This window comes from Phaseolus vulgaris, chromosome 1 (assembly GCF_000499845.2).
Source record: "Phaseolus vulgaris cultivar G19833 chromosome 1, P. vulgaris v2.0, whole genome shotgun sequence".
Lineage (NCBI taxonomy): Eukaryota > Viridiplantae > Streptophyta > Magnoliopsida > Fabales > Fabaceae > Phaseolus > Phaseolus vulgaris.
Window position 1 is genome coordinate 22,496,539 of NC_023759.2, and position 27,121 is coordinate 22,523,659.

Sequence of the window (27,121 nt, forward strand, 5' to 3'; positions counted from 1 at the left end):
AACTCCTTTCCAGAAGCTGCATAGATCCTTGTCGAGCTCCCCCATCTTTTCTGGACTTCTAGCCCTCCTGAAGTTGTCCTTAGACTCCTTCTTTCCCTTGTTCACCCAGTACAAGGGAAATCTGTTGAGGAGGGTGGGGTCTTGGTCGTTGCAGCAAACACGCACAAATTTGCCTTTCCAGTCCTTGTAGGATTGCTGGAAGATGGAGAGGATGGACCTCCCAACAATCCCGTTGAGGCTGACCCATAGACGATCACCTGGGTTCTTGGCCTCGAACAAGAAGAGGAACACGTCCACGGAGGCTGGGTGCCCTAGGTGCGCGCAAACGATCTGGTACGCCCTGACGAATGCCCAGCTGTTGGGATGTAGTTGGGTGGGGGCTATGTCGAGCTTGGTCAAGAGCTCTCTCTCAAAGCGAGTGAAGGGGAAGAGGAGCTTGACCTTCTTGAACATGGTAGCATAGACGAAGCAGAAGGGTTCGCCATTGTTCCCCTGGTCGTCGGTGCAGATGGGCTCCCCAGGGTGACAAGGACGAACGGTCACCTTGTCATCATGCTCCTTGCTAAAGGAAAGATGAGCTTTATCACCTTTCTTGAGGTGAAGGACGTCAATGTCGGTGTTGATGGAAGAGGTCTCACCCAGCAAAGCTGAAGTGGCCCAAGGGTACAACTGTTCGTAATCAGAAGGGGGTCTCACAGCTACGCTGGTTTGAGGTGGGGTTGGTTGCGGTTGGTTGGGTCGAGAGGATGCGGGTCTCTCGACCTGGCTCGAAGGGACACTGGGATCCCTTGGTGAATTGCGAGAAGAGGAGGGGTTTCGCGAAGGGATGACCTTACAAGTTTTCGACGGAGGGTTTTGAGAAGATGGAGGAAGGTTTGGAGTGATTTTGGTGCGAGCCATCAGAAGAACTGCAAAGAAGATGAAAAAGGGAAGAGATGAGGGTTCATAAACAGAATGACTCGATTGAAAAGAAGAAAACGGAACGAACAAGGGGGGCTCGCAAAGAGAAAACTAGAAAACCTAAACGCAGAAAAAGGTAAAGCAAAGAACAAAACAGCCCACAACGTATGCTCCAGACAGTTAATGGATGATGCAAACCGATTAAAATGCAGCAAATGTCAGTGGGAGAGATAAAAGGTTACCTTTTGATGATCAAAGGTGTGTTGAGCAAGATGATGATCGAGGGAGACGAAGCGTTCGCTAAAGTGTTTCGGGAGTTTGGAATGAAGAAGAAGATAATGAAACAGTGAAGTGGCGCAAGTATTTTAAGAGTTTTGAACGTTGCAAGAAGCGCAAACGACAACAAATGACAGTCGTTGATAAGTCCACGCGTCGTTTGATTAAAGGGGGTTAGCGAAACGTCGAAAAAGTGAAATAGTACGGATGTCAGTATGCAAAGCCATGTAGATCGCCGAGAATACGACTTCTTAGTCTTTTCGCTGGACAAGTCCAAGCTTAAGATTTAGGGGCTTGTGTACCGGCCAGGTCATCGGGTATGATGACGTGGCATTAGGCGATCACGTGGAGCGTGCTTAGCGGGACACGTGGTCGAGAGAAAGGTGTGTAGTCGAGAAAGATGACATAATCGCCAGTCGTTGAAGCGGCATTCTCCAGTGCGCATAGTCGGTGGTAGCCAGAGTTGTATAAAATCGCCGTATTTGGAGAACAGAAGATCAGGTGGTCAGGAATCGCCACAAGAGTCACATCGCCGGATTTCCCAGTAAACTTAGCTGAAACTGTTGGAGGTTCAGGCGAGTAAGTTCAGGCGTGTAAGTTCAGTAAAGATGTTTGTTACGTCAGCATAAAGCATGGAGGTTAAGAGACAAGGTGACCATGTCTCAGCACGAGTAGTGAGTTGGAGGAAACAGCTTGCTCATCGATGACGAGATTCCCAGAGTGGGCATTCGTCGATGGCGAGGTTTCCTTAGCTAGAACATGCATGGCGTGACAGTGAGGAAGGTGGCACCTGCGACAAGCGATATCACAGGGATGATGTACTTTGTTGCATCCGATACTCGCTTTGTCGGGTGGCGTTCCTGAGCGTGTTACGTGCTAGGATACACCTTGAATAGGAGACTTAGCCGCGTAATGGGATACAAGGAAATGGCGCTTAAGTTACTTCAGCCCAGATCGTGACACGTGTAGAGTTGGATGCGAGCCACGTGACCAAAGGTGTAACCGTCTGGAGAGAGAAAATGCTCAAGTATAAGAGGTAAACTTAAAAGAATTTGAGGGAGGTACGTTCATTATGACTCATTTTTCTTGTTGAGAACACTTGAGCACGGTTCTACAGCATCTAGTTTCCTCTCAGTTTTTGGGTGTTCCTGTTGCTGACTTGAGCGTCGGAGCGCCACCAGCCGCAGTGGCGCCATATTGTGTTTTCAGGTTCTCAGAGAGACAATCTGTAGCGTGGACTTGAAGCGCACGTGGTGTTAAAGCTGGTGAGGAAAGATCGTGACGAGGCATCGTTCTTGCGCTTGGTCAACCGGCATGATCAGTTTCTATTATTGTTAAATGGTTTCTAAATTGGTATCTAATTAGCAACCAAGGTTTTTGCTACCAAATTTAGAAACTAAATAATTGGTAGTGAAAACATTGGTAGCTAATTAGATTCCAGTTTAGAAACCATTTAACAATAATAGAAACTAATTAGAAACCATTTTTTTTAGTTTCTAAAATGGTCTCTAATTTAGTTACTATAACAACTAATTATTTTTTGTATCTAAAATTGGTTCCTATTTCATGTTTTTCTTGTAATGAACATAATAGCACCAACCCTCTCCTCATATGTCTCAAACCAACTCTTGTTTGAGAACATATGGAAAGTACAACCACAATCTAGAATAAATACTCTAGAGTAATCCCACTAATAGCATAACTCAAGCACCAAACAATCTTCATCAAACATTGGATTAGTTTAAACAGTAACAACCAAAGAATCTTTGTCTCATATGGACAATCTTTCTTCTAATGACCTGGTTCTTTGTAGTAATTACATATGTTTTTTGAATTGGCTTTACCTTTCAATTTCTTCCTATTCTTCTACCCCATGACAATGGTAGACACAATCAATTAAATGTGTTAGTTATGTTTGTATTGAGTTATAATATAACAAACAAATTAAGAACTACGAATGTAGCTATTATGTAATTCAATAAATGATGATCATCATGCGAAGTGGAATTAGAAGAGTTTGTACTGATTTATTATATTTTACTAATTTATTAATAAATAAACTATTTTAAAATTATTATGTCTTGTACGATTTTATGAATATATAGCTCTGTAACTATGAAGCAATTAACTACATCATATTGACAAGGGACAACATAATTTATTAACTTTTATAACATATTAGATTAGTTTTTAGACTTGATTAATTTCATAAATTTAGTATATGTTTTTATGTTAAAATAATTGTCCTTTGTAATATTTATTTTAAATTGTTTTTTTTATATCTTTTATAATGTTAGACAATTTTGAGTTATAAATGTCTTGCATTATATTAAGGAGAATTTCTAACATGATTATAAATGATAATAAACCTATATATTGTAAATTTTGTAATATTCTGATTGAATAAATTGTGACAAATAACATAAAATGGAATTAGTATTATAAAACCAACTAGTAAGGACGATAATTGTTACCATATGCTTGACACTTAAATCTAATTTAGGAAAAGGATGACCATATAAAATGATGATTGAATTGAAAATATAATTGTTATTATATATGATGACAATTCAAACCGATGTTGAAAATTCATATACCAACAATGACTTGATCAATAATGATTATTGAAAATATTGTTTTTATTGTAGATAAAACTCCCTTTTCCAATTATAGAATTTGGTCTGATGAGTGAGGAAATGCACACATGATCTTCTCCATGATAAGTTGTAACAGAGGGAAAGAGACCAACATTATTTCTTTTATGACTAATTAATTTTTGCATATTTCATTTAAAGGACTAAAAAATAATTTTGTTTTTGTGGAAGCCTAATTTGCGTAAGTATATTTTTTAAGGACTAAAAAATAATTGTATCAAATTGAGGAACTAAATGTATAATATCTTGAAATTAAATAACTGATCATACATAATATCTAATTATATTTTGTTTAATAGTTTTTAAATGTATATTTTAAAGTAAAAAATAGAACATGTTGGATTAAAATAGAGCTGAATTAAATTTAATTTTAAGTTTAAATTATCTTTAGTTCAAAATTGTTTTAAAATTTATTTCGGTTTTACTTATAATATAATTTCTCTTTTTAATTATGCTTTCTATTTCATTTATACAGTTGAAACCTGAAACCTTCTGTTTGGAATCAAGTTGAACTCTTTTTGAATCAGTAATATATGTCTGTAAGAGAGTGGTTTAGATTTAAGAGTTGACATTTAATTTTGAAAATCTCATAAATTTTGCGATAAAACTGAAAATTTATTTTGTAAACAAGATTTTTTTTTTTAGCTTTCAAAACCCACAATTTGAAACTGTATTACACAAAAGGTAATTGATTCAAGATTCTCAGGTTTTAACTTTTTTAATAATACTTAAGACACGCGTTGAGATAATTTTTTTTAACAGTTTTAAGTGAAGAAAAATAAAATATATTTTTTAGAAAAATAATATAAAAGATTACAATTTAAATTATACATTGAATATTTATATTAATAGATTTTATCCACTTTCTTAATTGGACTCGAGTTTATGTTTATAAATTATTGTTATTTTGACTTCTAAATAATATAAAGACTTTTTAGGATAACGGTATCAAGTTTTCATGATGAGGATAAACTTGAGATTACTTGGTGGGGGAGAGACAAACTTCAAATACTCTAATTTTAATTTACATAAATTTTATTATTTGTTCTATTTTTTCATATTTTTTATTTTCATTATCTAACTGATTTCCAAGTTGGAATTAAATTGCAGGAGTTTATGAATTAATTTTGTTTAAAAAGATAAAGAAAATAAGAAAGTTGAAATATTTTTGAATTGCGGTTAAAATTAGCGATAAGATAAAGAATAGCAATTAATTGGGTTTCGAAAGTTATACGTGTTGGTGAGATTACACGGCACGGTGTAGTTATGGAGAGTACTACTAATACTAAACTAATATTGGCACATACTTTCACGTTAAACTTTTCTACTATTTTCATATCACAAAATTGTCTCCTTCTGAAATCGACGATGCAAAGAGTTGTTTCAGATTGATTCATTTGTACCAAAAACGTGGAGACCCTTTAACCGAGTAGAACGCTTCCACAGTTAGACCCTATTCTCTCGCTCTTATATCTATCACACACACACAATAAACAAAGAGAAACAACACCAATTACAAACTCTTCTTCTTCTTCTTCTTCTTCTTCTTCTTCTTTTCTTCTGTCACCAGCAACAACCATTCATGGACCCTTATGGCTATTTTATGTGATTGTGACTGTTTCAGACACCAAACATCACTTGGTTCCAACTCTGATTGATTGGAATGCTGTTGTTACAATGGTTGAGAGAACCGTGCCTGGCTCTGCCATCAAGGTTGTTTCAAAGAAGACCTTGTGTTTTTTCTTTGCAATGACAACGTTGTTGTTCATGTTGTCGTGGTTGTTTGTTCTGCGTTCCACGCGCCCGGATGCCACGTCTAACTCCAGCCTTTTCTCTTCCTCCAACGACGCATATTCTGATCCAGTGCAGCAAAAAAATGAAGAAGTAGAAACTTCGTTTGGTAATAGAGCAATACTCGGTGACAGTATACAAGCAGCAGCAACGACGACAGCAACACATGATGGGGCACAACAACAATTACAACAATACGTGCCGGAAGAACAAGATGTGAAATGCAAACCAAGTATGCTGAGAGTTTTCATGTATGATTTGCCTCCTGAGTTCCATTTTGGACTATTGGATTGGAAGCCTCAAGAGAATGCTAACGGTGTTTGGCCTGATATCAAAGCTGTATCACCCCATTACCCTGGAGGGTTGAATTTGCAGCATAGTATAGAGTATTGGCTAACTATGGATCTTCTTGCTTCAGAACTACCTGAAGCTGAAGCACCATCTAAAGCAAAGAGTGTGATGAGAGTTAGAAACTCTAGTGAAGCGGATGTAATATTTGTGCCATTTTTTTCCTCTCTTTGTTATAATCGGTTTTCTAAAACTGGCCCACATGAGAAGAGAAGCAGGAACAAGGTGCTGCAGGAAAAGTTGGTGAATTATGTTACAGCACAAGAGGAATGGAAGAGGTCAGGGGGGAAGGACCATGTCATCTTGGCTCACCATCCAAATAGTATGTTAGATGCAAGAACTAAGTTGTGGCCAGGAACTTTCATACTCTCAGATTTTGGGAGGTATCCTCCCAATGTAGCCAATGTTGAGAAAGATGTGATTGCACCTTACAAACATGTGGTTGGATCCTATGATAATGATCAATCCAGTTTTGATAGCCGTCCAATATTGCTGTACTTCCAAGGAGCTATATACAGAAAAGATGTATGTTTCTTTCACTCTCTGATGTCTTGGTTTTTTAGTTTGTTGAATCTTTCCTTTCTGTCTTTACATCATAATTTTGTATCAGACCAACAAGTTGTTGAATCTCTTTCCTTTCATTCTTCATTTTTGTTTGATGCAATATCAATATTCAGCACAACTAATTCTTTGTTTGGAAAAACTGTGTTTTAATTGGTCAGCTTTGTTACATAATTGTACACAACTACTAGATGTTGGCACTTTAAAGGGGGTAAATGCAGAGGCTAGAGTTGTGTTTTATTGACAAAACTAGAACTTTGAATAGTTTGTCTTGTAAACCCACCTCCATCCTCTGCATAATGAATACATAATGCAGTTAACAAAATTATTTCCTGGATTTATCTGGAATAATTTTTATTACTCTGCTAATGTTTAATGTTTAGGTATTTCTGTTCTAAAATGCTCCTCAGATTGCATCACATACACAAGGGCTAAAGTATTCTTAACTTATTTTTATTTTCTATAAATAAAATCAATATCTCATAGCTGCAGATGAAATTAATGAAATGATCTCATATTTTCAGCTTATGCTGAGAACCACAGGTTCTCTTTTGAAACTTCACACCTATAAGTTGTTGTGTCATAATATCTCTCATAATGTTTACTTGGTGAACATTCATTTATGGATGCAGTTGGTATCAGTCATGTTAAGAAACACTTGACATTCTTAGTTGCCACATTACAAAACAATACTTCGTACATATGGTCTCGTATATAAGTTTTCTAACACCAGCATTAATGGACACAAATAGCTAACAATGTCCTCTAACATTATGGACATTATGAGCTAAAAGTAAAAACTGATATATTTATAAAAAAAATTGTATTCAAATCTATCTTGTAATTAAAATTTTGTGTTCCATTTTGATAATCCTTGTTAGACAGATAATTAGGTGAAACTCAAAATCTGATAGGAGATAAGTTTAAAGGTACTCTTGAAACCACATGAAACTTGTGTAGTTTCATTTTCTAAGCTTTTGAAATATTGTATGTAAATCGGTTGAGCTGAAGTTGAGCCTGTTTTGTTCTCATACTGATTCAGGGAGGTCATGTTCGGCATGAGCTATACTATCTTCTGAAAAGCGAAAAGGATGTGCATTTTTCATTTGGGAGTGTTCAAAAGGGTGGAGTGAAAAAAGCCACAGAAGGCATGCGTTCTTCCAAGTTCTGCCTGAACATAGCTGGAGACACCCCTTCATCAAACCGCTTGTTTGATGCCATAGCCAGTCACTGTGTCCCTGTGATCATCAGTGACGAAATCGAGCTGCCATACGAGGATGTCCTTGACTACTCTGAGTTCTGCATATTTGTGCGCACCAGAGACGCCCTGAAAAAGAGGTATCTGATAAACTTCATGAGGAGCATTGGGGAGGAAGAATGGACCAAGATGTGGAACAGGTTGAAAGAGGTTGAGAGTTTCTTTGAGTTTCAGTTCCCTTCCAAGGAGGGTGATGCTGTCCAAATGATTTGGCAGGCTGTGAAACGCAAGGTTCCTTTCATGAAGTTGAAAACTAACAGGTCTAGAAGGTTTTTCAGATCAATACCTGCAGCAGCTAAATACAAATAAATGCATGCTTCTTTGTTTGGATTGTGACCATAGATATCGTGGGAAATGACTTTAGGTTTGCCCTTTAGAAATGTTAGAATATGAACATCCCATAGTTATATTATATACGTTTGTAGAGATGATTTTTCTGTTCACAATGTATTGTAACCTTCTTACTTACCTGACTCATAGGAAAGAGGATTTAGCCAATTTGGTAACACTTCTTGGGGATGTACAATCAAACTGTGTTTGCTCTTGATTTCATGAACCTTTATCTTGCTGAGTCATCAACGTTTTAGTTCTACTTGTGAAGATTTTCTTAAAAGATTTTGTGTAAGAATCTTTGATCAAAACATATTATAGTGTATTTTAATTCTTAAAAGAAAAATACCTCTTAAGCAAATCAAAATCTAAACATAATCATTATTATTTTAGTAGAGTGGATAGCAAGTATTCCTATTCATTATTTTAATATGCATATATTTATTATTTATATAGGCTACTTTTATGCAATAAAAAATCATTCTATCGTCATTTACATTAATAAATAATAAAATGTTAAATTTTAATTCATATGTTAATTTTTTTTATTTTATATTTGTTAGTTAATTTGTTGTTTAGTGTAGATAATGGTTTTAGCAATTAGGAAATGGGTCCAAAAAGAGTTGAAACTTGCACACGTGCCAATAGATGATGGAAGAATAAAAATAACAAAACCCATCTTAAATCTTAAAGAAAGTGAGTGTGTCTAAGAATGAAAATGGCGCTATCTTCTTCATCACCGTGTTGGTGTTCTCCCCCTCCACCGCTTCCTCCTTTCGTCCAACCACACCGTTTTGTTACTGTCAAACCCTATACTCGTTCTCAACCACACCACACCCTCGCCGCCGCCCCGGCCACCAGACCTTCTACTCCGTTAGTGCACTCCACCAGACAAGGGTTTGACACCGTCAACATTGCCGAAGATGTCACTCAGGTTCCTTCCTACTTCCCTTCGCAATTTCAACACATTTTTTATTGCTGCTGTAACATTTTAATTTAACCATTTAGTTAATTACTTCATGTTTCTGCAATTTCTTCTGTTTTAGTTTTTAACGATTTTACGAATTTGTGCAGTTGATTGGAAATACGCCTATGGTTTACCTGAATAAAGTTACGGAGGGTTGTGTGGCTAACATTGCTGCCAAACTCGAGTCTATGCAACCTTGTCGCAGTGTTAAGGACAGGTAGTAGGTTACAACGATGCATACACACACATATACATATGTTCGCTGATGCTCTATTGACTTAAAAAAGGAGATGAGGTTCTTCTTAAGTATCTTAAGAGAATTTTTTTTAACTTGTGCCGTAAACTAATTTTAACTTATAAAAAAACTTATTTCATTTTTTTAAATTATTTTCCTCTCCTAGAGGGACTTCATTTGATTAGAAGTTTTCCACATTGCATGATTTTCACTTTGCAATTTCTTTTATGTATTAATATCTGTTATTATTCAAAATGTCAGAATTGGCTATAGTATGTTATCCAATGCTGAAGAGATTGGAACAATTTCTCCGGAGAAGGTAAATAATGAATATCTTTTGTGTACGGATCAATGTAATATTTGCTATTTTTAAACTTACTGTATTGTGATGTAATAGTTTGTTCAAATCCAAGGCATTGAATCTTGAATTTTCTTTACGTTCCTAATCATGTATTCTCGCAGACCGTTTTGGTTGAACCAACTACGGGAAATACAGGACTTGGCATTGCTTTTGTTGCAGCAACAAAAGGGTACAAACTTATAGTCACAATGCCTGCTTCTGTTAACATTGAGAGGAGAATCCTTTTACGTGCATTTGGTGCAGAGGTTATTTTGACTGATGCTGAGAAGGGGTTAAAAGGGGCAGTTGACAAAGCTGAAGAAATTGTACGCAGAACGCCTGACGCTTACATGTTTCGACAGTTTGATAATATGACTAATACCAAGGTTAAGTGTTAATGCATCTGCTGTAAGACCTTCAACTTATTACTCTCTGTATTTTGAATTATTTAGTGCATTAGTGAAAATAGAAATTACAATATAAATTAAGTTGCGTGTTATTAAGATTTATATGCACAAATTACAGATACACTTCGAAACTACAGGGCCAGAGATATGGGAGGATACCCTGGGTAATGTTGATGTATTGGTTGCCGGGATTGGAACTGGTGGCACCATTACGGGCACCGGACGTTATCTGAAAATGATGAACCAAAATATAGAGGTTTGATATTCATTTTATATGCGTTTACTTGTTATTTCAATTTGAATGATATATACTTATTGGTCCTGTGGTACTAACTCCCACTACTAAGTATATCATTTCCTGAATTCAAATCCCATAATCATCACTTCTTTTGTATTAAAAGAAATTTTATGTAGTTATTGAATTAGTCAGCTTGCACTTTATATTTCTCATATTCCAAACCTCTAGGAACTTGGCTCTGTATTTCTTTGTTGGCAGAGAGAGGGAGAGGGACGGAGAGTGAATAAGGAAGGAAAAAAGATCCAGAAGAAACACAAAAAATATTAGTTTGACTATTCCAACTTACATTTGATTAAACCATGAATTGTAGGAAACATTGTCCGGGATGACTTAAATTGTGTCGTTTGTGTGACATGCCTGGGTGTATTATTAGGCTTATGATAGACAATTATTGGCTTGTGCTTCTTACATGTTATGTGAAAGTAATGCTTTATCTGTTCTATTTTGTTTAACCTAGTGTTAAAAATGTGGTATATTGTGTCTTGCATAGGTGGTTGGGGTGGAACCTGCAGACAGAGGTGTAGTTTCGGGTGACAGTCCTGGTATGAATATTTTACAAAGTTTATGAATTGTATATTGGCCTCTCTTCAGATTATTAGTTTCTAGGCCAATATTCACATAAAACATATTTTCTTGTCAGCTTCTGACTGTAAGAGAGTTTATTGTAGGTTTCATGCCAAGCATTTTGGATGTCAAACTGCTTGATGAGGTTATCAAGGTAAAAAGAAGTTATTGTCCTCTCACTTTCTCTTTATCTCTTTATTTCTCTTTGGATTTGGTATTTCTATACTAAGGAACAACAAGCTTTGTTTCATGAATTTAGGTCATTAGTTCAATTTTGGAGTCATCTACATATGATTTAATTGCTTTATCTGGAGTGTCATCAACTAAACTCTTTCCAGTTATTTCTTTAGTGGCTTTTCTTTTCTAATTATGCAGTGTTGTTATCTTATAATTTGCAGAAATAGATTATTCAAAGTAATTAATTATCTTAACACATGAAAGAACAGGTTACAAATGTTGAAGCTATTGAAATGGCAAGGAGATTGGCATTGAAAGAAGGTTTACTGGTAAATATTGAGTATACCCTTATTCTAGTCCTTGAGACTGTAACTGTTGGTCACTTTGTCCTTTACTTCACAAAATCCTTACTTTATTCGACAAAAAAGTAATTCATTGTAGTGCCTTTTCACTTCATTTCCACGTTCCATTTCATTGAAAAGTAGTAAATGAAAATTTTGCATAGTTAAGGATCTAACTGACGGATGCTTACTAGTTAAAATACTAGAATGCGGGTTTACTAGTAAATATCTTTCTATATAATTTGTTTTTATGTTTCATATCTTAATATCAATTGTCAGCAAACTCTTACAATATTTTGATATTATGAATGCCTATAAACTGAAGAATGTGATCTGCATTTAGCTTTCCATGTATATTTTGTCTGCATATTAAATATTGGTTTGACATTTTTTCATGCTTAGTTTTGTATGTTGCTGGTTATTGCAAGTCATTATAAACTACCAAGTTGTGGTTTATAATTTTCAGAATGGATTTTATCATAATTAATTCAAATTTCTGTCTAGGTTGGGATTTCTTCAGGAGCTGCAGCTGCTGCTGCCATAAATTTAGCAAGACGGCCTGAGAATTCTGGGAAACTTATTGTGGTGAGTTTATTTCCAATTTCTCAAATATTTTGGCTTTCTTTTGTTGTTTCCATTAGATTTATTGGACATATTTTATATAAGAATAGGTATTGAAAATTGAATTAATAGAATAAAATGAAACTTAGAGATTTTCTCTCACAAACAACTAATATGTGTTCTGCCTAGAGACATGTCTCTCTCTGATCACTTTAGTGCTTGTGTTTAGCTTGAGTTGTTGAATGTTGAACTCAGTAGTTTATTATGCTTTTTTGCGTCTTCCACTACAAGAAATATTGATGTTAGCCTCCCCAAAAAACCCACACAAAGACTAAAAGGGAGACACTAAATAGAGTCTCCCTTTTAGTCTTTGTGTGGGTTTTTTAGGGAGACTATCATCAATATTTCTTGTAGTGTTCTTTGGTCCCGACCTCCCAGGATATGTTGTTTGTTAAGCATGCTTATTCTTTGCTATTCTTTTCTCCTTTTTAATTAGATTATTATGACTCCCTGCAAAATTAGCCTCTTCTATCTGAGCAAAATTTCTGTGGAATCATGATACTTCTGTCTTCATTTGGTTTTAAAAATTGCAATATCAATGGCTAAGGGCAAATTGAATTTGGGACAGACGGAAGTTGGTTTTCTGTGCTTCTGTTGATAGAACTGGCAATTGACGGCAAAACATTAAAGTGTAACAATAAATAAGTGCATAGGAAACTTGGCTTGATGTTGCCCAAGAATTAGCAAAGTTGGAAATTTAGAGAGCACAAGTGTAGTGTATACATAATTCATGAATTTAGATGTTCTATTTTACTACTTTCCTGATAAATTATTCTTTTATCTACCAATAAAGCCATTGATTCTTTCTTCACCACTTATTTTGGACATTGAAGGTTATTTTTCCGAGTTTCGGTGAGAGATATATTTCTACTGCTCTCTTCCAATCTATCTACGAAGAGGTTCAGAAAATGTAAAATTTAGATTCTACCTTAACGAGGACAATAGCCAATTGAAGATTGAAGCTGCTCTCATGGCACTGCCATTCAAAGAAGTAGCAGCTGCCTTTTGCTTTGTATAGGTATATATATTCACACTGTTGGATAGAATCAATGTTACTAGATAAACCTGTCTTCTGTATGTTTTAATCTTTGGATTTTATGCATCAGATGCATGATTCCAACAAAGCACAATTTTGAAGCTGAGGTCTTTCACGAAGCTAAATGGGGGAACTTACATGATGTACAATGTCTTATGTATTTTCATTTTTTTTAGTGGTAATCTAGCGTGGTCTATTCTTTTCGTTATTCTTCACTTTCCCTTCCCCAATATCAATGATGAATAGTATTCAAATGTCCTGCAGAATGGTTAGCATTCTTTTTCCTATTTACTATTATCAGACTATGTATTTTATATATTATGTAGATATGGAAGCATTACGGTTTGTCTGGTTGACGATGGTTTGTCAGTGTTCTATACCATTGTTTACTCACCAAATTAGTGCTTCCGTACCCATTATATCTTCTCAGAATGACAAAGAAAGAACTATATTTCAAAGCATCGAATGTAAGGGGAAAATTCCTTTGTGCTTTACTTTATTAGTGATAATTTAAGTTTACGAGTTTCAATTCAAAAACTTTTTTCCAAAATGAGTTTCAACAGGGTTAGTTACACTAGTTTTCATCCAGAAAAGTTGTGTCTAGCACGAGGGTACTTGATCTCTTTGCTTATCAACCGCTGGATATAATAAAAAGTAAACAAACGGTTAGGATAGCTTTCATTTGCCCGGTTGCACCGATTATGTATGAAGTATGAAAGATTTGCCACTACTCCCAGTTTTGTGATGATTACAAATAAATCTCATCTCTCCAAGACAAAATCCATAGCAGGCGTTTCAATCTACTGTCGATCCATAGACTGAAAAAAAGTACTAATAGTTGTATAATTTAAAAAAATAAAAATATAAGTAATTGCCTCCTTAATTTTTGCAGAAAATAGACCAACCTGAGCTTGTATGTATTAAAATAAAAATGCAAAATAGTCGCATTAAATTATCAATCTTGATGAGTATGTTGTAAGTAGTCCATGTTGTCTATGCCATAAGCTGTTTTGCATTCTCTTATTTATAAAATATGCATGATTTTTAAAATTACATGTAATGGTGAATTTAATTTGGAAAGTCTTGCACCCAACACGAATTCTTCTTTCAGGGTTAAAAACTGATATGGAATTACAAAAGTACTTTAAAATTCCATGAGTTTAAGTATACCCATATTTTTCCTTATATCATTTCCAACCGGAAGCAAACTATTCAAGAAAATGGGGGTTCCATTGTGAACTGACCATTTGTCATAACCCTTTACCCGAAAAACTTTTGCTAAATGAACTTCTGAGAACTTGCAATCTTTTTTTTTTTTTTGAATTTAATGTCTTTTTTCCTCTATTCCTTCTCTTGGATTGAATTGTCAGTTGATGTCTGCTCTATTGGGGTTAGGGAGGAATAGAGCAACCACGAGTTCTCATGTTCAATCTTGTTGCTCCCACCATCTATATATAACTATAGCAGCTTTAAAATATAGAGACCTATAGAGCAATCTTTCATCATCAGCCCCATGTGATTGCAGACAAAAGTCTGTTTAGTGATGCTTAATCTTGTCCTACATGTTTATAACATACTTTTTTTATGAAAGTGATAGAAATGTTGGACGATTACATTTCTTAATTGCATTAGAAATATTTCTATACATGATCTATTCGAAGCTTTTATTTGATAACTTTATCACATGAACCACTATTTTAGTTAAAAGCAGTTTTTTTATAAATCTGTTTAACTTTTTTTACTTTGAATTGGTTCTGAAATCACCTCAGCATGGACAAACCGAAGACAACACTAACACAAACTTGCATTTCTGAAGTGATTGTGAGCATTACTCTAATTTTGTGCTATTGATGGTCCAGGCGGGGCTAGGGACAATGTGGTGCTTTGGACCATGGAGATGAGATTGAGAAGACAACTCCAGAAGAAATTGATTACTCGGAAGGTTCACTTGGGTTTTTATATATTATATCTAAATACATTTATTTGTTTATATTGATTGCAATATGTTTTTCTCAAACTCAAGTCCTTTGACTATTGTTGCAATTTTAAGTTCTTTCTCGGATGGTATGCTATTTCTGATTTACCTAATTTATTTGCAGGTAAATTCAAAGCTTGATGAAGAAGGCAATGATGATGTTTTGAAGATGTAATAACAAAAACACAGGGAGATAACTGAAAGTTACCATGGAAAATTTAATGCAGAAAATTGTTATCTTAGTAGCTGCTGCTATTTGACAATTGGCTGTTCATATACTCTTATCAGTTTTTTGGCAATTCATATTTTTCATGTTTGCATTCCTAAAATCTTAATGTACAATGGTAAAATCCGTATGATTTTGGTGAAAATTTATTACATCTAACACTTTAAAAATGTCCATCGGTTGTACCACGTGCTTTCTGAAGTTGACAGGTGCAGATTATAGGATTTCCAAATTGAATTTGATTAAGAAGAACAATTACACAATGAATTTCATATTAACACTCAGCACTATTTGGAGATACTATTGTTGGTTATTATCTCATCTAAATTACTATGAAAAAGAGATATTGGGAAATAATTAATTATGAACCAAAATATTAGTGACACGGATTTGAGTGACTATATAGCAGTTTGCCCATTTTTCATCTCTGATAAGAATCATAATTCAAGTTTAAAAACATTTGGTTCACCTGTAATTAACAAGCTGTCTCACCAAGTCCATTCTAGCATACAACGATGTCATGATTACCAAATTTGTCTTTTCTAAAATGAGGTACTGTTAAAATTTGAACATGCATAATTTAAATATATGTTGTAGCTGAGTGACATTTTCTTTTCCTTTTGTTTTTGGTGATACAGCAAGAATACATGCAATTTTGTATACAAGGTTAGCATCAAGAAAAAGTTTATTACTGGTCCATTATGATCCCTATTATAATTTGAAGAAAGTGGCACTCCTTTTCTACCATCATTGGTCCATATGGTTAGCCTAATTTGAAGGCCAATTAAATGCTGTGGACTTGTAGTAAGCAAACCACTTCATTTTCCACTTTATTGCATAGATGTTGATTTACAATAGAAAGGAGAGAGAACACAAAAATAGAACCCAATGGCTTTAATTATATTTTAGGAACAGGACAAACATAAATTGCATTGAAGGCAGTGGGATCACATTTGTAATTGGGCAATAACAATGATTTAGTAGGTTGCCCCGTTTAGTCTTCATTTCCTCACTTCTTTCAATCAACACTCAACTAAAGAGAAAAATTTCACTCCTATGTTTCTCATGCCCTAATGGAAAACAAACTCTCCTTCTTTCATTCATATTCAAACATTTAATTAAAAGGTTTCATCTTGGGACTCAACTTTTTGTTAGATAATGATTTTTTTATTTCTTTAAATTTGAGTTTAAGTGTGAATTGTATTAAAAATACTCCTACCCCAAATATAGATTAACCTGTTAAATATATTTTCCGTCCTTTAATATAACACAAAATTGATTTTTGTTTATGATCAATAACACATCTCTTGTAATATGTAAATTATTAGAATATGTCATTATTTATGTAAAATTGATTCAAATTGAGGTGCACTTCATTACTCATTGAAAGTAGTTGAAGTTGTTAACAGTTTGCAATAAAAAAATAATAAAATTTAAAAGAGACTAACAATATTTAAAAAATAACTAATATCCTTTCACGTACAGAAGAATGATTCATTCGAGTCATTTTCATATTACATGTATCTAGATGATATAAAGTTTGAATCAGAGATGAAAATTAATTTGGTGTTGTAATTATAAGATAATAATATATGATAGAAAAAGAGATGAAATTAAGATTAATGGAAGTATGAAGGTCTACTTGGCATGGTGTTGTGGTCCCAGGTGTGGAGTTTGTCTTTTGTTTTGCAGAAAAGTGAAGGCATATTCATGAGGATCTAACAAATGCAACTTATCTTATTTCACATGACAGCCATGCAATGTTAGGTAAAAATTATAATAGCAATGAAGCAAACAGATTTATTACTGGTGGGAATTTTCACACCATTAGCATTTATTTTCACTTAATTATTGTGATAATTTAAAGATAGATTATTGAATTATGTTTCTTATACTGGATTTTGCAGTTAAATACGTGTGCAAGTGTAGTAACCTAACTGGTTCAATTCTCATTAAAACATTGCATCTCTATCATAAATCTATTATCTCCTACTACCAATTCAATTTTTTAAAACTTAAATCCTTCATTAGAAAAGAGACAGGAACTGATATTCTATTTTCTTCGTAAATTATTACAAAGATTTATACATTTTTTGTTCCGCACTTAGATTTTTAAGATGCAGAAATGTTGAAACAGGCATGGCCTATTTTTTGTCAAACAAGTTTCTTATATTTAAAAAATAATATTTGTGACACGTGTACATTTAATCTAAATAATTAAATAGTGTACTCCTCCTTCAAGATACTATAACACCGTTAAAAAAATAATAGTTTTGCGATGAAAAAAAGAAAAGAAAAAACATCGGTTACACTTATATCTCTTTAACTAGTGATTTATCATCTCGAACGTAAGAATAGATTAATTATATATAAATATGTTTTAAATTTAATTTAACTTTTTTTATAAAATCAATTTCTTAGTTAAATTCACAATTTATTATATCTAGTTGATATAACATCTTCGTAACATATTAAAGACTTGATATTTCAAATATAAAAATAAATATTTATGAGTTATGTGATTTAAAAAACAAAATAAATCAACTAAATTATGATAATATAAACTCTAATATCATATTCAAATGTAGACTTTAAATTTATAAGTCTAACTTTATAAAACTTGTTATTAATAAGATGAAGTGTTACATCCAAATATTATAACTTGATCATATTTTGATAAATGTGAATCTCCACCACGTTTAACTAGTTGAGAAACTCCATAATTTTTATTTCACATTTTACAAAGTTATCTAAAGGGTGAAAATGGAAGTTAAACGTGAATCATATAATTATAGCTTCATCCTTTTCAAAAGTACATTAGATCACGTTTCAACACTACTTTTGCAGAAGTAATTACGTGTACCTAGCTATGTTGATTCATTGTTAAAAGATGAACACAATTTTCAAATTAGTATCCATCAACCACTTTTTTCTTTTTTTGGAATGAATGGGAGGTGAGAAACCAACTCTGTGACCATGAAAATAAAATAAATAAAAGAGAGTGACTTGGGAGAGGGGAAATCATATTTATTCCTAGATATACTTGTTTTTTTTTTCTATAATGTTTTCTTCAGAAGTTGAAACTGTATCATTGAACTATTTTCAAATATTACTTTAGGATTAAGGTGACGTTTAATGTATAGTAAAACAAAAATGAGGTATACACACATTGTCTAAAAGGTTTTTCTTTGATTATGAATTTGTCATTTCAGAGATATTCATTCATCTTTTGTTAATCCTAAAAAAAAATTATTAAATAAAAATTAATTTTAGAGACAAAAAATAATTAATTACTTAAATTAGAAATCATTTTAGAGACTACAAAAATTATTAGTTTCTATAATAGTTTCTATTATTGATAAATAGTTTCTAAATTGGTATCTAATTAACTATCAAGGTTTTTGCTACCAAATTTAGAATCTAAATAATTGGTAGTTAAAACCTTAGTAGCTAATTAGATATCAACTTAGAAACTATTTATCAATAATAAAAACTAATTTAGAAACCAATAATTTTTTTAGTTTCTAAAATAGTCTCTAATTTAGTCAATACACTACAAGAAAATCATGAAATAGAAACCAATTTCTAGAAACCAAAATAATTAGTTGCAATAGTAACTAAATTAGAGACCATTTTAGAAACTAAAAAGAAATTTGGTTTCTAAATTAGTTTCTATTATTTTCTATTATTGTTAAATAGTTTCTAAATTGGTATCTAATTAGCAACCAAGGTTTTAGAGACTAAATTTAGAAACTAAATAATTGGTATCTAAAACCTTAGTTGCTAATTAGATACCAATTTAGAAACTATTTAACAATAATAGAAAATAATATAAACTAATTTAGAAACCAATTTTTTTTTTAGTTTCTAAAATAGTCTCTATTTTAGTCTCTATTGTAACTAATTATTTTGGTCTCTAAAAATTGGTTTCTATTTCATGATTTTCTTGTAGTGATATATAACTACTAATTATTTTTTGTCTCTAAAATTGATTTTTATTTAGTGATTTTCTTATAGTGTATAACTTGAAAACAATCTTTAATAAATATGATTGCGTATAATCAAAGTTGTACATTTGCAATTGAAGAATTGTTGAACTAAAGAGAGAAGAAGAGGTGATTGTAGGAAGAAGTAGGTGTGTAACTATTAGATCAAATGAAAACAAGAACAAAGTCCAACAAATTTTTCGCATGTTGTCATGTAACCACAAAAGAAAAATGTTTATAATATCTTTGTTTTATTTATCAACAAAGAATTGATTGAATAAAATTGAGTATTTAAGGCATATCATAACACTTTTATAAAAAAAAACTACTGATAAGTGTCGGAATATTTCATATTAAGATACAGACACTTATGGATATTAATTGATAAAATAACTATATTATAATCCCTAATTTTTGAATTTAAACCTTTTTACATATTTTGTGATTATAATTTGAATAAGAATGATTCATTCCCAAATTTGTATTAATTTCATAATTTTATGGAAAAACAGAGATGAAAGGGTAAAAGGAGAATATATAAAGCTAAAAAGGGAAAGTTGTCAGATATTTACTGGGAATCAGAACAATTGGACAATGTGGAGGAAGTTGAAGAAGGTGATGATGAGGATATAAGTACTAATGGTCAATTTTCATATTTTAAACTGCCCAAGAACATGACAGATTTCTCGTGGGATATAGGTACATATTTTACAAACAAGGAAACATTCAAAGATGCCATAAGATGTTATGTTGTCCATTCAGGGAGGAATTTAAAAACAATAAAAAATGATAATAGGAGAGTTCGGGTGAAGTGTAGTGCAGTCCAAGGACAATGTCAGTGGTAAGCATATTATGGGTACTTACCTTCAACAAGTTCTTGACAATTAAGGGAAATATATGATGAACATACTTGTAGTCAACAATTTAAGGTTTATTTGTTGAGTACCAAATGGTTAAGTGGGAGATTGAAGTCTTCTTAAGTCAAAATTTCAAGATCAAAAGTAATGATGTACGGAATAAAGTTGTATAAAAATGGAACACCAATATAACTAAGTCAAAGACACAAATGGCAATGTCAATAGCATTGAAGAATGTCCATGCTTCATACCAGGAGCAGTATAAACTAATTTACAACTATACCCATGAGCTTTTGTGTTCAAACCCGGGCTCCACAACTAAAGTCAAAGTTGAAGACATTAATGGGATGAAAGTGTTTAAGATATTTTAAGTTCGCTTAAAGGCCTGCAAGGATAGTTTTATATCCTATATGCCCATCGTTGCTTTGGATGGATGATTTTTTAAGGGATATTATGGCGGTGAATTGTTAACAGCAATGAGAGACCCAAATGAACAAATGCTGCTAGCATATGTTGTGGTGGAGGTTGAATGCAAGATACATGACCTGGTTTTTGCAACTTTTAATTGAATTGAGGGAGCAAATGTATGTGATGGCAAGACTTTCACGTTTGATCAACAAAAGGTATGTAGCAATTGTCCATTTTTGATGTTTTTGTTTATATTTTTCATGTAACTTTTGTATCTATCATTTTTTACAGGATTTGTTTCTTGTCATTCAAGAGCTATACCTAGAGCATACCAACGCTTTTGAGTTTGACATCTATACTTCAACTTCAGAAAAAGATTCATAAGTAAAAAATTGAAAAGTTTAATGTGGAGGGCAACAAGCAACCAAGGTTTTTGCTACCAAATTTAGAAACTAAATAATTGGTAGTTAAAACCTTGGTTGCTAATTAGATACCAATTTAGAAACTATTTAACAATAATATAAACTAATTTAGAAACCATTTTTTTTTAGTTTCTAAAATGGTCTCTAATTTAGTTACTATTGCAACTAATTATTTTGGTCTCTAAAAATTGGTTTCTATTTCATGATTTTCTTATAGTGATCCATCTCAATTAGGTTCATCTTAACGATGTCCAACCCAACCCCCTCCACCATTTTCTCCTACTCAGTCACGTTCCCAACCAACACCTTCAGAAACACCTCAAGCATCTCATAACATTAAGGACCACAAGTTTAACATTGGGAAAACCCAAAACCAAAATAAAGCTAAAAAAATAGGAGGGGATGCAGTTGAAAGCCCTGAATGATTTGAAACAACAACGTTTTTATGACAATGTATTTTAAAACTTATTATTCAAGGGTGATATTTATGTATTTTGGAAGTACATTTATGTTTTCTGGTGTACAATACAATTGTAATTTAGATTTACTAATTTTTGGTGTATGGTAAATGAGTTTGCTTCTTTTCTTTGCTTCATTAATTCATTTTATATTACTAAAATTGCCTATCATTAAAATTCATTTTACATTACATAATAATGAAATTAAATTTAGGAAAAACATCAAATAATCATTCATTTCTTGAACTACTACACATTACATAGTACTAAAATAAAATTTGGGAAAAAATTCATTGCATTAAGTCATTACATCAAAATCGCATTAAGTCATTACATCAAAATCCCAAAAGAGACATATAGCTCATGGGAATTTTAACTAAATTGACAACATTATAATGTTAATTACAACAAAACACACTTATACTAACAACATCTTAATCCATTTTCTGGACATATTCACACATTTTCTAGAGTACAAATCGTGTTGCTTTGTCTAACAATAATTGCATCCTTTTCATTGTTAACGTCTTCAACGCACCATTTGAAGAATTTACAACCCAGGACTATGCCACTCCTACTTTTTTTTTAGAAAACCATATAAATCAAAACTATCAATACATCTAATTTTATACTTTGGACAACCCCAAAATTGCTTCCCACCATTTTTGTACAGTTGCTACTGTTTTCAAAACAGCAAAATCCCTAGACACTCCTACTCCCACCATCATGACCAGAATTACAGCGGTTACACACTCTCGTCCAATTACAAACTAATTAGATTATAAAGTTAGTAGATAAAATTTTGGTAGCTAATTAAATACCAATTTAGAAACTCTTTATTAATAGCAGAAACTACTTTAGATCCCGATAATTTTTTTATTCTCTAAAATAGTATCTAATTTAGTTAATATAATGATTAATTACTTTTGTCTCTAAAATTAGTCTCTATTTAATTATTTAATGACTTTCTTGTAGTGAATATTTTCAATAGATTTTGTATTTGAAGACAATAATAGTAAAATCATCACTTTTATTATCAAAATTTAATTTTCACTACACCTAAAATTGGCATCTTCATGTAGTAGATTTTTACATGGTCTTGTGGTATTCTTTATAAGTTTTCAAGAATCTTGGTACATATTGAGTTATAGCATGTTTTAAATGTGGAGTTTGGTAATCAATTTTTTTTGTTAAGATAGTAAATCAATACCAATTAAATTGTGGTTATTGAAACTAGATGTAGATTTGAATATAAATAAACCACTATACAAATTTCTACCTTATCTTCTTACTCTCCATTTTAAGTTCTTTATATTTTTTTCGTTTATCTATTATAGTTATCTTTAATATTCTAAACTCCTCAATCAAGTCCTACAATAAGATTTTATAAGAATTTATTAATCAACTAACACTACAATAAAATCATGAAATAAAAACTAATTTTAGAGACAAAAAACAATTTGTTGTTATACTGACTAAATTAGAGACCATTTTAGGGACTAAATAAATTTTTTGTTTCTAAATTAGTTTCCATTATTGTTAAATGGTTTCTAAATTGGTATCTAATTAGCAACCAAAGTTTTTGCTACCAAATTTAGAATCTAAATAATTGGTAGTTAAAACCTTGGTAGCTAATTAGATACCAATTTAGAAACTATTTAACAATAATAGAAACTAATTTAGAAACCAATTTTTTTAGTTTCTAAAATGGTCTCTAATTTAGTTACTATTGTAACTAATTATTTTGGTCTCTAAAAATTGGTTTCTATTTCATTATTTTCTTGTAGTGTAAGTGTACCGCCCTGGTAGTCGGAAGTAATGACGTGGCATCAAGCTATTGTATAGGCGTGTTGATGGGACACCTGGCTGGCGGAAGGGAAGGAAGTCGGGGGGCTCGTGTAGTCGCCAGTTATTAAGTTGGCGTGATCCGAGCTCCAGCATACCTAAACCGGCGGTGACCAGGTTGAAGATGAAGTCGCCAGATGTGAACCCGGGCGACCAAGTGATCAGAGATCGCCGAAACAGGGACATCGCCAAAGATGAAGTCAGATAGCCTTTCCCAGCGGGCCAGAGGATGAGCTCGGGAGATGGCCCCCTTGAACGTACACGGTGAAGCAAGAAGAGTAGATCATGAAGGCGGCCGGCGAGACCACAGGGAAGGTGTGTACGAAGGCACCCGAACTCGCCACCCAGAAGAGATCACGCTCCAAGGCAATTATGCACTGAGTTGTGTCATGCATAAGTAACTTAGCCAAAATCCTGAAGAGTAAGAAGTGGCGCCCAAGTCAAGGATGCTCCAGATGATAGCACGTGTACAGCTGGATGCGAGCCACGTGTCCAGATGTGTAACTGCCAGGAGAGAGAAAGTGCCCAGGTATATAAGAGTTTCCAACGAACTTTGAGGTACGCACGCGTTTAGATTGCTTCTTTACAACTGCGAGAACGAGAGTACGCTGAGAGAGAACTTTGCACGGTTCCTTTAGAGTCTTTGAGTTTTTCTCTTAGTAATTGGTGGTTTAGTCGCTGACTTGGGCGTCGGAGCGTGATCGGCCGCAGCGGCGCCGTTCTGTCTTTTGCAGGTTCTTGAGGTGAATCACAGTGAAAGACGGAGGCTAACATGGTGCAGAAGTCGATCCAAGTTTGACGAGGCAAGGCTCCAGCGTTCTGGTCAACAGGCAGGATCATCAGGCGCCTACCGTGGGGCCGTGTAAAACCTGTTCCCATCCACAGCGTGAGTTCTTGGAGGTTTCTGCGGTTTCTGTTTGGTTGTGTGCTGGTGCAACCATTTTCCACCGTTCGTTTGAGTTTTTGTTCGGTGAGGTGAGATTTTCTGCTGCTTACGCGAGTTTTAATCGGTGAGATCTGAGTTCTGTTGATCGTTTGGATTTTCGTGGAAGAAGCGTTGGTTCTTGGTGGAGTTGTGAGTTTCTGTGAAGGTTTTCTGTTGAGGTGTGTTCTTGAGGTTTTTCGAAGTTTCGCGAGTTTCTGACCGATTGATCGCTGAATCGATCGTCGCTGAAGAAGGTGTTGTTCATCGCTCTCTGTGGTTTGTCAAGTTTTCATGAGAAAGATGAGAAGCAACCGTTCAAGTCCAGTTGCGCCCGTTGCTGCTGAAGGCGCCATGACTATGGCGCAGATGGTGGAAATCATGCGTTCGCTGCAGGCGAATGTGGAAGCCTCGCGCATAGAGCAGGCAAAAATGCACGTGGACCTGGTCGCCTCTCAGGCCAGGAATGAAGAGCTCAGCAGAGTTACTGAAGAATTGCGCCAAGCTCTTCAGGAGCAGCGAGGGCGCCCAGTCACTGAAGAGGTCGCGCCGTCGACGCCGCCTCGCGTTTTTCCCATGCCTTTCGCTCAAGCGATTACAGACACGCCTATCCCCGCCAGTGTGGTACCTGTGAAGGCTGTTTTTACCGGTGTGGAAGACCTTGAGGCACATCTCACCACGTTCCATACGCAGATGATGTTTTCAGGAGGGTCAGATGCTGTGTATTGTAAGATGTTCGTGAGCACACTCCAGGGGACGGCGCTGGAATGGTTTGTGAGCCTGCCTACAGGTCACATAACCAACTTCCAACAGTTTTCGAAGATCTTCGTCGAGCAGTACATCGTGAACAAGGCACCGCCCAGGGTGTCTTATGATTTGTTCGACATAAGGCAGTATCAGGGAGAGTCCCTCAGGGACTACCTGAATCGTTTTGGGGCGCAGATGGTCCGCTCGCCAGCCAAAGACGAAGAAATGCTGGTCTACGCGTTCAAGAAGGGCGTGCTGCCGGGACCATTCTGCGAGGCATTGATCAGGGCTCACCCCGCCACATTTGCTGAGGTCAGGCGACTTGCGGTGGCCCACATCGCCGATGAAAGTGAGGTCGCCGAGAAGAGAGGAAGCGTGGCTCCTGCTAGGCCACGTGCCCAAACCAGGATCCAGCCACAGAGGGTGCTGGAGACAGCGGCGGCCAAGAGGGATCAGAGGACTCGCCATCCTTATGATCCAAGGAAGAACAAGGGCAGGGGCCCAGGGCGCCCTCAACCAGCACGCCGGGAGTACAATCGCCCGCCGAAGCACAAGTTTGTCATGGGATTGGCGGACCTGATCGCCATTCCCAATATATCAGCTAGGCTGAAGGTGCCCGAGAAGGTGGGCGACAAGGTGTTGGGACCAAAGCCAGACGCCTGGTGCGAGTTCCACCAGGGCTTTGGCCACACCGTGGACTCATGCTTGGCTTTAGGATACCAGCTCGACGATCTGGTCAAGAGCGGGTTCCTAAATGATTACTTGCTGGATAGAAGGACGGGGGGCGCGTCGAGCTCCCAACCAGCAGGTGGTGAGGCTCAGCAGCATGAGATGCCCACCCACGGAGAGATCCACACCATTGCAGGAGGTTTCTCGGGTGGTGGATGCACCGCGTCACAGAGGAAGAGGTATGCGAGGTCTGTGATGACGGTGGATATGTTTGAGGACCACTCGCCGGATGTGGACATTACGTTCACAAAGCGAGATCTTCGGGACGTTGTGCCTCACGACAACAACCCCATAGTAATATCGCTGATTACGGCGGGAAGGAAGGTCCACAGGGTTCTGGTGGACCAAGGAAGCTCGGCGGACGTGATGTTCTGGCTGACTTTCACGCAGTTGGAGCTACCCCTTGACCAGCTGAGGCCCTATGGAGGGTGCTTGTATGGCTTCGCTGGTGATCAGGTGGAGGTCAGGGGGTATATTGAGTTGAGGACTACGTTTACGGATGAGGCGGGCTCGAGAACAGAGAAAATCAAGTACCTTGTCGTGAACGCTCCTTCAGCATACAACATTCTGTTGGGAAGACCCACGCTCAACAGAATAGGCGCTATACCCTCGACCCGGCACATGAAGGTAAAGCTGTCATCTATGGAGGGGGTGGTGATCACCATCAAATCCGACTAGAAAGAAACAAAGAAGTGCTATGAAAATAGCCTGAAGAACAAGAGGTCCGTGAGTTACGTGACAACCACCCCGCCTCCCGGTGTGAAGCCCAGGCCGACGGTAATGGAGGAGACCGCCGGAAGTGACGTGGTGATGGTGGATGCTGAGCTGGGGGAGGGGAACACCGGTCTAGAGGAAGAGGAGGCGAGGAATCGCCCTGAGGAAGCGAGGGAGCTGGGAATCGCCAGGGCGGTGATCGCCAGAGAGACCAGACCGAAACCCGTCGAGCAGTGGCTCGAAAGGAAGATCGGGGGAAAGATCTTCAAGCTAGGAAGATCTCTGGAGGCTGAGCTCCAGGACCAGATCGCCAAGGTGATAGAGCGGCATCTGGATGCGTTCGCATGGTCCGCCTCGGACATGCCCGGGATTGATCCCGACTTCTTATGCCATCATTTGGCGATGGACAACCAGGTCAGACCAGTACGACAGAGGAGGAGGAAATTCAACGAGGAGAGAAGGCAGACGATCAGGGATGAAACGCAGAAGCTCCTCGCTGCAGGCCATATTAGGGAAGTCCAGTACCCTGAGTGGCTAGCTAATGTCGTGCTGGTAAAGAAGAGCAATGGGAAATGGCGCATGTGCGTCGATTTCACCGATCTGAACAAGGTCTGCCCAAAGGATTCGTATCCTTTGCCGAGCATAGACGCCCTGGTTGGCAGTGCTGCAGGGTGTAAGTTGCTGAGTTTTCTGGATGCCTTCTCGGGGTACAACCAGATAAAGATGCA

General features: G+C 35.6%; 2 protein-coding genes across 2 annotated transcripts; both read left to right on the top strand.

Annotated features, from left to right (window-relative positions):
* Positions 1–5,141: 5,141 nt before the first annotated feature.
* On the top strand, positions 5,142–8,363 carry LOC137813786 (probable arabinosyltransferase ARAD1). Its single transcript, XM_068616217.1, has 2 exons — positions 5,142–6,494; positions 7,573–8,363. The coding sequence occupies exons 1-2, from the start codon at positions 5,508–5,510 to the stop codon at positions 8,095–8,097; spliced, it is 1,512 nt and encodes a 503-aa protein (XP_068472318.1). The 5' UTR covers positions 5,142–5,507; the 3' UTR covers positions 8,098–8,363.
* Positions 8,364–8,757: 394 nt separating this feature from the next.
* Positions 8,758–13,598, top strand: LOC137813787 (S-sulfo-L-cysteine synthase (O-acetyl-L-serine-dependent), chloroplastic-like). The gene is made up of 11 exons (XM_068616218.1): positions 8,758–9,052; positions 9,193–9,302; positions 9,582–9,639; positions 9,783–10,046; positions 10,186–10,323; positions 10,856–10,907; positions 11,034–11,083; positions 11,376–11,435; positions 11,952–12,032; positions 12,902–13,086; positions 13,175–13,598. Exons 1-10 carry the CDS (start codon positions 8,831–8,833, stop codon positions 12,980–12,982), a joined length of 1,116 nt encoding a protein of 371 aa, XP_068472319.1. The 5' UTR covers positions 8,758–8,830; the 3' UTR covers positions 12,983–13,086; positions 13,175–13,598.
* Positions 13,599–27,121: the final 13,523 nt, after the last annotated feature.

Excerpts from the sequence above, each read along its gene's own strand:
- LOC137813786 (XM_068616217.1), top strand. The coding sequence starts at position 5,508 with ATGGTTGAGAGAACCGTGCCTGGCTCTGCCATCAAGGTTGTTTCAAAG. Across the intron at positions 6,495-7,572 it reads GAGCTATATACAGAAAAGAT|GGAGGTCATGTTCGGCATGA; the intron begins GTATGTTTCTTT and ends ATACTGATTCAG.
- LOC137813787 (XM_068616218.1), top strand. The coding sequence starts at position 8,831 with ATGAAAATGGCGCTATCTTCTTCATCACCGTGTTGGTGTTCTCCCCCT. Across the intron at positions 9,053-9,192 it reads TTGCCGAAGATGTCACTCAG|TTGATTGGAAATACGCCTAT; the intron begins GTTCCTTCCTAC and ends GAATTTGTGCAG. Across the intron at positions 9,640-9,782 it reads GAACAATTTCTCCGGAGAAG|ACCGTTTTGGTTGAACCAAC; the intron begins GTAAATAATGAA and ends GTATTCTCGCAG.